This window comes from Octopus bimaculoides, chromosome Z, assembly GCF_046866305.1.
Source record: "Octopus bimaculoides isolate indiv1 chromosome Z, ASM4686630v1, whole genome shotgun sequence".
In the NCBI taxonomy this organism is placed as follows: domain Eukaryota; kingdom Metazoa; phylum Mollusca; class Cephalopoda; order Octopoda; family Octopodidae; genus Octopus; species Octopus bimaculoides.
Window position 1 is genome coordinate 20500154 of NC_142944.1, and position 14215 is coordinate 20514368.

Genomic DNA, 14215 nt, shown 5'->3' on the forward strand with positions numbered 1-14215 from the left:
ACAGGTGGATTAGCTAATTATGATTTTATTCAACATATTCCCTTCTCAGAATCACACACTTATTGCAGCGGTCGTTTAGCTTTTCTAAGCCCTATAAAAGAACTTGGAAGGTTGGGCGTCCAACCAGGCCTTTTGTAATACCCTTAAAACCTGGAAATTACACCCCACCTCCCAAATAAACTAGTTATCTCAGACTTGCAATACACAAGTAATCTAGACAACTCACATGCACTGCTCATTTCTGTTTCTTCCATTCAATAATTTCAGTAAATACATGAATGACTATTTACTTCAAGCCATTTTAAAATAAAAATATTATTATCGAACAATTGTCATGAGGGAAAAATGTGCAGAAAGTGGGTCTCACAGGCACCCCTATTATGAAAATGCTAAATTTACTAAAAATATTGTACACACAGCCACTGTTTGATTGTCAAAATTACCTGTCTGTGGTTTTTAGTAGTATATAACGTTGTGTATATATGTACACATATATATATATATATATATATATATATATATATATATATATATATATATATATATATATAGGTAAAGTAAAAGTTAGAGGCAATACTTGACAATTGTAAGCACCTGTGTATGCCAGCTCGTGGTTGAGGTGAAAGAATAAATTGTAAATCCAAAAATTAACAACAAAAACACAAAGGATTCTGCAGTACACGTGTTTCAAGCTTTATATCAGTGTATAATTTACAATACAAAGCTATCTTCAGCCGCAAAAGTATTTCTCTCCCAGGAAATTATATCACATCGGCGTTAAAGGAGGAAGAAAGGTGCGATATAAGAGGTGAAGTTCCTTTCGGTATTTTGCATTTTACTATACCTCGTAGAATTCTCCATTTACACATAATTTCCTCGGTACTCCGAAAACCGTCCATACCCTGCCACGATTCAGTGAATCGTGGCAGGGTATGGACGGTTTTCGGAGTACCGAGGAAATTATGTGTAAATGGAGAATTCTACGAGGTATAGTAAAATGCAAAATACCGAAAGGAACTTCACCTCTTATATCGCACCTTTCTTCCTCCTTTAACGCCGATGTGATATAATTTCCTGGGAGAGAAATACTTTTGCGGCTGAAGATAGCTTTGTATTGTAAATTATACACTGATATAAAGCTTGAAACACGTGTACCGCAGAATCCTTTGTGTTTTTGTTGTTATTTTTGGGATTTACAATTTCATCATCATCATCATCATCATCATCATCGTTTAACGTCCGCTTTCCATGCTAGCATGGGTTGGACGATTTGACTGAGGACTGGTGAAACCGGATGGCAACACCAGGCTCCAGTCTGATTTGGCAGAGTTTCTACAGCTGGATGCCCTTCCTAACGCCAACCACTCAGAGAGTGTAGTGGGTGCTTTTACGTGTCACCCGCACGAAAACGGCCACGCTCGAAATGGTGTCTTTTATGTGCCACCCGCACAAGCCAGTCCAGGGGCACTGGCAACGATCTCGCTCGAAAATCCTACAGGAGCCAGTCAGGCGGTACTGGCAACGGCCACGCTCAAAATGGTGCATCTCATGTGCCACCCGCACAAGAACCAGTCCAGGGGCACTGGCAACGATCTTACTTGGCTTGCCGGGTCTTCTCACGCACAGCCCATTTCCAAAGGTCTCGGTCCGTAGTCATCGCCTCGGTGAGGCCCAATGTACGAAGGTCTTGCCTCACCACCTCAGCCCAGGTCTTCCTGGGCCTACCTCTTCCACGGGTTCCCTCAACTGTTAGGGTGTGGCACTTTTTCACGCAGCTATCCTCCTCCATTCTCACCACATGTCCATACCAGCGCAATCGTCTCTCTTGCACGCCACAACTGATGCTTCTAATGTTCAGCTTTTCTCTCAAGATACTTACACTCTGACGGGTATTCACATTGACATTACACATCCAACGGAGCATACTGGCTTCATTCCTTGCGAGCTTACGTATGTCCTCAGCAGTTACAGCCCATGTTTCACTGCCATGTAGCATGGTTGTTCGTACGCATGCGTCATACAGTCTGCCTTTTACTCTGAGTGAGAGTCCCTTTGTCGCCAGCAGGGGTAAGAGCTCTCTAAACTTTGCCCAGGCTATTCTTATTCTAGCAGCTACACTTTCAGCGCACCCACCCCCACTACTAACTTGGTCGCCCAGATAGCGGAAGCTATCGACTACCTCTAGTTTTTCACCCTGGAATGAGATAGAAGTTGTTTCCTGTTTGTTTGCAGTCTTTATTGCACCTGAACATCTGCCACAAACAAAAACTAACTTGCTAGTTAACCTGCCTTTGATGTTGCTGCACCTCTTATGTGTCCATAGCTTGCACCGGGTACATCTTATAGAGTTACTACCTACTCCTTTTCTACATACTGAGCAGGGCCATCTACCTGAAGGGGTTTGTGTTTTATCTACCTTCCTACTTATTAGGATTTTGGTTTTAGCTAGGTTGACTCTAAGGCCCTTCAATTCTAGACCTTGCTTCCACACCTGAAACTTCTCCTCTAGTTCTGATAGTGACTCCGCAATTAGGGCAAGGTCATCAGCATAGAGGAGCTCCCAGGGGCAACCTGTCTTGAACTCCTCTGTGATTGCCTGGAGGACTATGGTAAATAATAGGGGGCTGAGGACGGAACCTTGGTGGACCCCTACCTCTACCCGGAATTCATTGCTGTACTCATTTCCAACCCTCACCTTACTGGCCGCATCTCTGTACATGGCTCGCACAGCTCTCACTAGCCATTCTTCTATCCCAAGTTTCCTCATTGACCACCAGATAAGGGATCGGGGGACCCTGTCAAAGGCTTTCTCCATGTCAACGAAAGCCAGGTACAGAGGTTTATCCTTGGCTAGGTATTTCTCTTGCAACTGTCTCACTAGAAATAAGGCATCAGTAGTGCTTTTACCTGGCACGAACCCAAACTGCATCTCATCTAAATTGATTCGCTCCCTAATTAGTTGGGCTATGACCCTCTCTGTAACTTTCATAACCTGATCTAACAGCTTGATGCCTCTGTAATTATTTGTATCTAAAGCGTCCCCTTTACCTTTGTAGCAGTTGACTATGATGCTGCTACACCAGTCATAGGGTATGACTCCTTCGTGTATCACCTGGTTCGTAATACGGGTGACTAGGCTATAGCCAACACTGCCAGATATTTTGAGCATCTCTGCAGTGATTCCTGATGGGCCGGGGGCTTTCCCGGTCTTCATACTCTTAATTGCTTTATCTACCCTGGTACTATCAACTCGGATAGCTGGTCCCTCTATTGGGTCGACATAAGGCAGGCTCTCTTTCTCCCATTCATTCTCTTTATTAAGCAATCTATCGTAGTGGCATCTCCAGACCTCTTTCTTTGCATCCTCATTTAATGCAAGCGTACCATCATCCATGCGAACACATTTCTCTCCTACAACATCACTATTCTCTCTCCTACACTGTCTTGCAACCCGAAATACCTCGAGTCTTTGGTCCTCACGGCGCAGAACATTGGCAAATCTTTCCTTATCTGCTTCCCCTCTGGCTAAATAGACCTGTCGCCTAGCCTCCCTTCTGGCACATTGGTACAATTCCCTGCTACCACCGTTCTTCCAGTCCTTCCAAGCTTGTTTCTTTTGTCTAATAGCCCTGTCTACCTCCTTGTTCCACCACCACGTTACTCTGGGTTGGGAGGGGACCTTACACCACCCACAAATCTGGTCGGTGGCTTTCAACAGGTTGTCCCGCAGAAATCTCCAATTGTCTTCCACGTTGTATGATGCTATATCCCCTTCTATTTCGTTAAATGCTTCAAGTAACTTGTCTCTAAGTCTCTGTCCGTTTGCAGGGTCTTTAAGCTTCCACACCCTTCTTCTCCAAGCCTGTCTAATTCTGGGCACCCATTTTGCCTTGATCCCAAAGTCGCTAACTACTAATCTATGTTGTGGGGTACATTCTTCGCCAGGGTAGGTTTTGGCATTTATAAGCCGCCCTCTTTCCCTATTTCTGGCGAGGATGTAGTCGATTTGGCTAGAGTGTCTGCCGGAGCGGTAGGTGACTAGGTGACTGGCAGGTTTCCTGAAGTTGGTATTGCAGACTATAAGATTGGTTGCATCACAGAACTCCAGCAGTCTGGTTCCCTCCTCGTTGCGGGAACCGAAGCCATAGCCTCCATGTATGCCATGGAAGCCCCCAGCACGACGTCCGACATGACCGTTGAAGTCTCCAGCCACAAAGAGAAGGTCCCTGTCACTCGTCGACGAGGTAGTTTGCAAGAGGGTGTCATAGAATTGGTCTTTCAGACCATCTGGTAGCCCAGGTTGAGGTGCATAGGCTGAGATGACAGTAGCTAATCTATGATGAAGCACTAGTCTGATCTTAAGTACTCTGTCACTTACTCTAACGACCTCGATTACCTTATCCACCCATTTCTCCGCTAGAAGTATTCCTACGCCCCCGACCCCGTCAGTGTTCCCTGCCCAGAAAATCTTGTACCTGTGTTCTTTGCCTGTGAGGAACCTTGCAGAACCTCCTCTCCATCTTACTTCCTGGATGCAGCACATATCTACGCATCTCCGTTCAAGCATCTCAACAATTTCACCAGATCTACCTTTCAGCGTGCCGACGTTGAGAGTGCCAATCCTAACAGTATGGGTGTTGGGGGTGTGGGCCTGTAGCCTGGGAAGAGGAAAAGCAGTGTCGTGTACCTGAAAAGAAAACTTGCAATTGGAAGAATTCATAAGCAAAACATTACCTACAACCTGCAAATTTATATATATATATATATATATATATATATATAAACTAATATGTAGTTTGATCTGGCATAAATCAACAGGTCCTGCACTGGTACTAATAATATTTTACTTCTTGTCAAACACTGCTCTCCTAAACAACAATACCATTACCACTGCCAGTGCTAACAACAAAGGACTATGTTAAATAATGAGATTACGATACATGAACTGCATAACAGAAATAGCATGGGTATGGACTTACTGTGGGATCCACCGGTTTTTGATCAGTTAATGGTTTTTCCTCATCTTTTCCTTTTTGGTTTGCTGCATCTAAATGGATTAGAAACGCTTTAAATAAGCTCATTGTTAGTTTTAATGTCCACTGTCTACAACAGTAGTTCTCAACAGGGGTCCATGTGGCCTAGCACGCCCATATAAGATTTTATTGTTGAAATTTATGTGCAATAAACACTTGTTTCTGTCTTCATTCCTGATCTCTCTCTCTCCCCAGCTGGGTAACCTTGTACCTCTTCTACAGCAAGACACCTGTTTCTGTCTCACTCTAACCTTTCATCATCTGACACAAGATCCAATGCCTCTTCCCCTCCCAAAAGATTTTTGTCTTGCAGGTTATTTGGTGACCCTGTCAGTGCAGGTGCCACTTAAAAGCATCCAATCTACACTGTAAAATGATTGGTGTTCAGAAGGGCGTCCAGCTGAAAAACTTTGCCAAAACTAACTTCACCTGTGCTTGTACCATGTAAAAAGCACTAGGTCTACACTACTGAGAGGTTGGTGTTAGGAAGGGCATCCATCTGTAAAAATCCTGCCAAAACAGTCAAAGAAGTCTGGTGCAGGCTTCTGCTTGACCAGCTCCTATCAAACCGTCCAACCCATGCCAGCATGGAAGGCAGACGTTAAACAATGATGATGATGATCCCTATTAGTATTTAATTATAAAAATACAATAAGGCTTTTTTTTAATATTGAATTAAGGGTGTCCAGCAGAGTAAAACAGGAACCAAAGGATTCCAGAGGGGAAAAAATGGTTCAGAACCATTGGTCTATAAATAGAACAGAAAAAGATATACATAATCACAGACAGGAACATGTTGAGCTACTGCTATGGATGTTGTCATCTACAACAGTGTTACCACTATCAACACTATTGCCATCACTATCATCATTATCAGTTTATGTCCAATTTTCCATGCATATCATCATCATCATCATTTAATGTCTATTGTCCATGCAGGTACGGGTTGGACAGTTTGACTGGGCTGACACGCTGGAAGGCTGTACCAGGCTCTGGTCTGATTTGGCATGGTTTTCTATGGCTGGATGCCCTTCTTAATGCCAACCACTCTGTGTGACACCGAGGTGCTTTTATGTGCCACCAACATGGGTGCCAATTTGTGTGACACCAGTATTTACCAAGATTGTGATTTTGTATGGCATTATGTTCTCAAGCACAACATAATGCCAAAGGTCTTGATCATTGCCTCTGTGAAGCCCAACACTCAAAAGGTGTTCACCAGCATGGGTGCACTTGGCTTGACAAGTCCTCTTGACAAGCACAGCGCATTGCAAAAGGTCTTGGTCACTAGACATTGCCTCTATGAGACTCAAAGTTCGAAATCATGCTTCACCACCTTGTTCCATGTCTTCCTGGGTCTACCTCTATCACAGATTCCCTCCACAGTTAGAGATCAGCACTTCTTTACACAGCTGTCCTTGTCCATATGCATCACAGTCGTCTCTCTTGCACACCACATCTGATGCCTCTTATGCCTAACTTTTCTCTCAAGATGCTTACACTCTGCTCAACATGCACACTGACACTGCACAGCCAGCGAAGCATACCAGCTTCATTTCTTTCAAGCCTACACATGTCCTTGGCTGTCACAACCCATGTTTCACTGCCATGCAGCATATCTGTTCGCACACAGGCGTCAAACTATCTGCTTTTCACTCTGAGAGAGAGACCCTTTGTTGTCAGCAGGGGTAGAAGCTCTCTGAACTTTGCCCACCCTAATCTTATTCTCATAGCTACACTTTTGGAGCATCTACCTCCACTACTAACTTCATTACCTAGATAACAGAAGCTATCTACTACCTCTAGCCTTTCCCCACTGGCAGTTGATGGAGCTTATTTTCTGCCCATTTTCAGTGTTTATTGTACCTGTGCATCTTCCACATACAAAAACTAGTTTCCCTGTTAACCTTCTTCTCATATTGTTGCACCTTTTATGTGTTCAAAGCTTACACTGGGTGCATCTTACAGAGTTTCTATCGATGCCTTTCTTACAGATCGAGCAGGGCCATCTATTTGAAGGGATTTGTGATCTGTCTGCCTTCCTACTTACTAAGACTTTGGTTTTTGCTAGGTTAACTCTAAGGCCTATAGTTCAGGTAGTGATTCAGCTATAAGAGCAAGGTCATCAGCATAGAGGAGCTCCCAGGGGCAGCCTGTCTTGAATTCCTCTGGTATTGCCTGGAAGACTATGATGAACAAGAGGGGGATGAACACTGCTCCTTGGTGAACCCCTACTTGTACCCTGAATTCTTCATTGTACTCATTGCCAACCCTCACCTTACTGGTAGCATCTCTGTACATGGCTTGTACAGCTCTCACCAACCACTTGTCTATCTCTAGTTTCCACATTAACCACCAGATAAGGGGCCAGGGGACTCTGTCAAAGGCTTTCTCCAAGTCAACAAAGGCCAAGTACAGAAGTTTATCTTCGGTTATATATTTCTCCTGCAGCTGTCTCAGTGGTGCTTTTCCCTGGCACAAAACCATACTGTATCTCATCTAAGCTAACTTTCCCCCTAATTAGTTGGGCTATGACTCCCTCCGTAACTTTCGTCACCTGATCCAACAATTTGATACCTCTGTAATTATTTCTATCTAAGGCATCACCTTTACCGTTGTAGCAGTTGACTATAGTGCTGCTACACCTGTCATTGGGTATGACTCCTTCATGAACCACCTGATTTACAACACGGGTGACTAGACCATAACCGACACCACCAGATATTTTAAGCATCTCAGCAGAGATTACGGATGGGCCGGGGGCTTTTCTTGTCTTCATATCCTTAATTGCTTTATCTACCATGGAGCTGTCGATTTGAGTAGCTGGTCCCTCAATTGGGTCAACATTTGGCAAACTCTCCTCCTCCCACTTATTCTCTACATTCGGCAGTCCTTCATAATGGCATTTCCTAGCCTCTTTCTTTGCAGAATCATTACATGCAAGTGCACTATCATCCATACAGACACATTTCTCTCCTATGACATCATGATTTTCTGGAGTGGAACGTGAAACCTCTGCTGCTGACAAGTCACTTTATGTCCAATTTTCCATGCATATATGGATTGGAACTTGAAGCATCTGCCACAGACAGATCAGTATGGAGGTATCTCATCTCACAAGCAGCAGCTGCCTTTGAAGAGGATTGGCAGCAGTGTCTTGCTGCTGCAAGAGACAGATGTCTCAGGGCAGTGTCTGCCTAAATCCAGACAACTGACTATTGTTGCAACACCTGCAAGCGCCTGAGTGCTTTCAGCTCTGGACTGCAGAGTCACATGTGCTCTCATTACTGAGAACACAGTCTTTGTCATTGTCAGACACCGATGGACTACCAATAACATGGATTGGATGGTTCTTCTCCAGTACAGTATCTTGGCACCTGCTGTGGTCTTTTGTCATCTTCATTGCAAAGCTCAGTCAACTGAGGTCGGATTTCACCACTTCTGCCAAACTTTCCCTCCTCCATGGGGTTCTTCCACTCACAAACTCTTGGCACTTCTTTACCCATTTATCATCCTCTATACACATCATATGTCCACACCAACACAGACTTCTCTCTTTAACATGGCAACTGGTTCATTTGTGTTCCTTTGTTGATGCAAATCAAATGTTTGTATTGCACATCTATTGGAACAGGCCAAGTTTCAATGGCATGCAACATTGCACTCCATGCACAAACATCATACAATCAGCCCATCACTCTGTGACAAAATCCCTTTGTTGCCAGCAAAACTAATAACTGTATATACACGCATGGAGAGAGAGAGAGAGAGAGAGAGAGAGAAAGAGAGAGATAGAAAGAGAGAGAGAGAGAAAGAGAGAGAGAGAGAAAGAGAGAGAGAGATAGAGAGAGAGAGAGAGAGAGAGAGAGAGAGTTAATTAGCACAGATAGAACTGTGGAGTTAAGAGATTTACTTTACAACCATCATTATTTAATGTCCATTGTCCTTGCTGGCAAGCTACACCAGACTCCAGTTGTCTGTTTTGACTTGGTTTCTACAACAGCTGGACACCCTTCCTAATGCCAACCACTTTACAGTGTGTTCTGGGTGCTTGGATTAGTGTTTTCTGCTATGACCCAGATTGACGAAGGCTTGCAAATGAATTTAGTAAAAGGGATACTGTAACAAGTCTGTCATGTGTGTGTGTGTGTGTGTGTGTGCATATGTGTGTGTGTGTGTGTGCATATGTGTGTGTGTGTGTGTGTGTGTGTGTGTGAGTGTAGACTGTCCCACTCATATAAAAATGGTCTTATTTTTCTGCAATATTTCATGAAAACCTGCCTGGCCATTCTGCTGTGTTAGTGTTTGTAGAACTAGGAGAAATAAGGCGGCGAGCTAGCAGAAACGTTAGCACGCCGGGCGAAATACTTAGTGGTATTTCGTCTGCCGTTATGTTCTGAGTTCAAATTCCGCCGAGGTCGACTTTACCTTTCATCCTTTCGGGGTCGATAAGTTAAGTACCAGTTATGCACTGGGGTCGATGTAATCGACTTAATCCCTTTGTCTGTCCTTGTTTGTTCCCTCTATGTTTAGCCCATTGTGGGCAATAAAGAAATAAGAACTAGGAGAAATATCACTTTGCTTGTAAACAGGAAGGGGTTAGAGACAGGAAGGGTGTCTGACTGTAGAAAATTTGCTTCAACAAGTTTAGTATGACCCATGCCAGCATAGACAAGTAGACATCAAAATGATGATGATAATGATACAAGGTGAAGAGAAGAATAAAACTACTTACCAACATTCTGTTTTACAATTTTGTTAATGTTTTGTAGCTCTTCAAATATGCTGGCTCCCTTAGCAAAATCGTCTGCAGTAACATTTCCTAAGCTTTCTGCATGTGTAAGGAGATCATTAGCCATTGTGATCAAGCTGGTCACAGCAGCCTCATATTTGTCAATGTTAGCCAAATGTTTCTTGTACTGACATTCCTTTAACATTGATGAAAATAGTTCGCTCTGTGATTGTGACTTTTGTATCTCCTCTCTCAACTGTTCCAACTTTTGTTCTCTATTAAAATAAAACAGGAAGAAGAAAGCAAATGTAAAACAAATATAAGAGCAAAAACAGATGTATTTATAAAGAAATTTAAGCATGTTTGACAGTAAATAATTTATACAGACAGACTAAAGTTTTGAGTAAGTGAACTGACAGAATATTAAACAACCTGTGACAAGTTAGTAGTTTATATTCAGTCATGATTACAGCACTATGTCCATTTATCTATCAAATGGTATGGTCTATCTAAATGTAAACACAGGCATGTACAGTAGACAAAGGGTGGGGGAATGTACCCCTTTATGTGATCTATTAATTTGTGAAGGTGCATGGCTCAGTGGTTAAAGGTAGTGAGTTTGATTCCCAGACTGGGTTGTGTGTTGTGTTCTTAAGCAAGACACTTTATTTCATGTTGCTCCACTTCATTCAGCTGTAGAAATGAGTTACAATGTCACTGGTGCCAAACTGAATCAACCTTTGCCTTTCCCTTGGATAACATCACTAGTGTGGTGGTGGGGGGAGGCTGGCATGCATGGGTGACTGCTTGTCTTCCATAAACAACCTTGCCCAGACTTGGTGCCTCAGTAGGGAACTTTCTGGGTGCAATCCCAGTCATTCATGACCAAAGGGGATCTTTACCCTTTACTCTTTAGTTTGTATTATGTTTATGGGTTTGGCAGCATTGTAATTGGTCTCAACAACACAAGGCAACAGGATGACAAATCAACCAATTGATTGACTTGACTGTGTGTCAGACAAACATATCAAACTAAGAGAAAAGTGAAGAAAGAAAACAACAATGATGATGAAAAGGAGAGAGCGTGTTCATGAGAAGCTTTAAACGTCTTGTCTAACATGCTGCATTAACAAACAACAACTACTACAACAAAACCAAGATGTTTACCCTTTAGCATTCGGAGTATTCTGTCAAATGTATTGTTTATTTATTCAAATTGTTGTCATTTAATCATGTAGTATCTTGTAGCTTCAAGATTTTAGTGGTGTAGTTGTTTACTTTTAGAATGACATTGCATGGTAGGTGTGAGAGTCCAAATCTAGCCGGTTTGGACATAAAAAACAGGTAGAATATTTGGGTTGGATATAACCAGATTAAATGCTAAAAGATTAAATAATTATGATAACAATCATTATTTATATCAATTTCCACTCTATACAATGGCTATCGAAACTAATTCAATCACTGTAACTTCTGGATATTTGTGTTGTCATTGTCATATAATGACCCTGGCATAAAATTGTATCAATCACACACAAGAAGTGTAGTGAGATCACTGATAATCCAACAGCAAAGACAGCCCTCATATGTGGTAGGTGCACAAGGGAATTAAACATGCAGAAAACCCAGTTATCCAGGTTCACAATCTTCCTCCTTCATTCTTCCAAATATATCCGCTCTCTCTATTGTTCTCTGAACACCTCAAATCACCAGCAACTCTTTGACTATATTTCCTCCTGTTTTGAGAATATAAATCTCACATCTCTCCTCTCTGAAGACATTGTCCTTAGTAACTTCGATGCTCATAAATCTTCATGGCTCTTACATTGATGCAACCAGTGCAGATGCTGAATCTTTCATTATTCACAACTCTTTACCCCAACTTGTTTCATCTCCTACTCATATTCCAAACCAACACACAGACACACTAAATACTTTTGATCTCTTTCTCTCACCTCAAATCCTACACTCAGCAAAAGTCATAATTGTCTATGTATCCATCAGTTTTACCTCAACTATCAAACACACAAATTGCATCAACATCAACAACAATTACAAAAAAATAAATAAAACAAAAAAGCAATGTTTTGATTGGCTTAATCTCATATCAAAACATGGTGGAAATATAAATACAGGGAAATCATTACATCTTGAAAGATTAGGCTAATTAATCAGAAAAATGACAATGAGAACAACAACTCAAGCAAATATTCAGATCACCATGAAATATTTTTACCTGTCTTTTTGAGCAGCTTCTTCTTGTTGCTTTCTTTTGATTTCCTGTAGCTTTTGAATGATATTCTGAAAAATAATTTTAAAGCTTCAAAATCACCCAGAATTAAATAATTAATTAATCGTCCAAATTAAACAAATCAGATTTGGAGTTTATATAGCAATTAGTGAGGCAATTTCACAATACTTTGAGAACATATTCTTGGTTAAAACCAAATTAAAACTGAAAAGAAATTTTGAGGAAAGCTATGGAGTTCATGTAGAAAAGACAAGAAAGCCTCCATCATAATACCAGACATTCTAGTTAAAATAGGGAGGGAAGTTCCAAGAGAGAATAAAAAACAGGTGGAGAATAAACATTCACATAACATGAAAAAATAATAACAGTTAAATCTTCCTGAAATCACATTTTTTTTTCTTAAAGAAAGCTAACAGAATCCCAGGAAACTATTGAGATTCTTGGTGTTGTTTTAACCCTTTAGTTACCTATATTTTGTCAAAATAAAGTGCCTTTACTTTAATTAATTTTGAAAATAAGGAAGAATTTAGTATAAATTTATCTTGATTAAGCTGATGTTTGGAACATAAATTAATGTGGAAGGCTTTGAGTAAGATCCCTCTAACCTTTTTATTGAAACACACTTCCTTTGTTTCAATTAATTTTGAAAATAATGAACTTAGTAAGATATTCTTGTTGTTATTAAGCTGGGGTTTGAAATACATATTAACATGAAATTTTAATGGCAAAGTTTTAACTTAGATCTCTTTACAACAGGAAGTTTGTATCACAGATAAGAAGCCTGTAAAAACAGCAGCCAGCTGTCTCATAAATCACAGCTCACTACCACAGAAAGGAAGAACACATTATGTAATGTAGTCCAATATATTCTTTAACTAAATAATAATAAATGCATTGGATCTGAGCTGGTTTGGAACTTAATAAATAAACGAATCTGATTTGTGTATTCAATCTATTGATTTATTGTATAGATTAGAGAAGTTCACTAATTCTATGTATGTATGTATATGTCTGTACATATGTATGTATGTATGTATGTATGTTTGTATGCATATATATATATATATATATATATATATATATATATATATATATATATATATATATATATATACTAGCAGAAATACCAGGCGTTGCCCGGGTTAAAGAGAATAATGAAATCTAAAAACGCTGTCTAGACTACGCCTCATCTTTATATATAGAGATGTATATACACACACGCACCCAAACACACGTATATATATGTATATCAATATAAATATATGAAAGTCAATGAAGTTTCGTAAAAAAAGGTGATCCTGTACATACTTTCTTGCTGTTGTGATTATAACACCTCGTTGTAAACAATGTTCCTTGTTTTCCCTTGTGGAGAATATACAAATAGGTTTTTTTTTTGCTGCCCACTCTTGAGCAGCCAACATACAGTTGTCCATGTGAGAAGCAGGGCTCTTCCAAGAGAAGACCAGCTACAGACAGTGTTTGACCCTGAGATTTGTTTATGGACATGGCAAAAGTCACACGAAGGGGGAATTGTAGTCTTCTGAATGTAAAAGGAATGTCTGCTCCTGATGGAGTAAGAGGAATTCTTGGAATAAAGACGTCATCCCCTTTTGCACATCCAGAAAGAATGGTAGCCTCGATAACGTGACATCATTTTCTTTATCACAAGTCGTGTTCCATTGCAAAGTCTTGGTGGTTCCAGATTGCGGAGCAGCATTACAGGCGTTCCAACTTTAAGTGATAATATGTGGGGAGGTAGTCCTGGAGGCTCCAACGAATTGAGAAATTCAGGAGGATAGTTCACCACTTCATTTGTATCTGGAACTGTATCAACAGACTTGTAAGTTTGAAGATTGCCGGGAAGAGAATGCATCAGGTGTTGATTAATTTTTGTAACAGCTACGTTTTTTGGAGCTAATATTGCTCTTTCACATAGCCAATTGTGATTTTGGTAGTTTTGTTTAAAGTTGGGAAAGACTTTGTGTTTGAGGTCATCTACAGAATTAACAACAGAACAAAATGGCCATACTTCTATTTCTTCTGCAGCATCGAGAGGCACCTTGCCATCACCAATTGTCAAAATGTCCTGTGCGAATTTTTTGGACATTTGGTTGCCGTGTAGCTGAGCTCTCATGTTAGTGTTAAGAGTGAGGATAGCAACATGATGCCACAGGGTAGAGGACTTTAGGCATGCTTGGA

At 40.9% G+C, this 14215-nt stretch overlaps 1 protein-coding gene across 2 annotated transcripts in view; it reads right to left on the reverse strand.

The window, feature by feature from the left end:
* LOC106867813 (mRNA export factor GLE1) overlaps positions 1–14215 on the reverse strand; it is a 92097-nt gene that overhangs the window by 37319 nt on the left and 40563 nt on the right. For both annotated transcript variants that reach the window (XM_089364931.1, XM_089364932.1), the window contains 3 exons: positions 12002–12066; positions 9769–10040; positions 4980–5047 (listed from right to left, as the gene is read on the reverse strand). In XM_089364931.1, coding sequence (XP_089221057.1) covers positions 4980–5047; positions 9769–10040; positions 12002–12066 — 405 coding nt within the window. The remainder of the gene's footprint in view (positions 1–4979; positions 5048–9768; positions 10041–12001; positions 12067–14215) is intronic.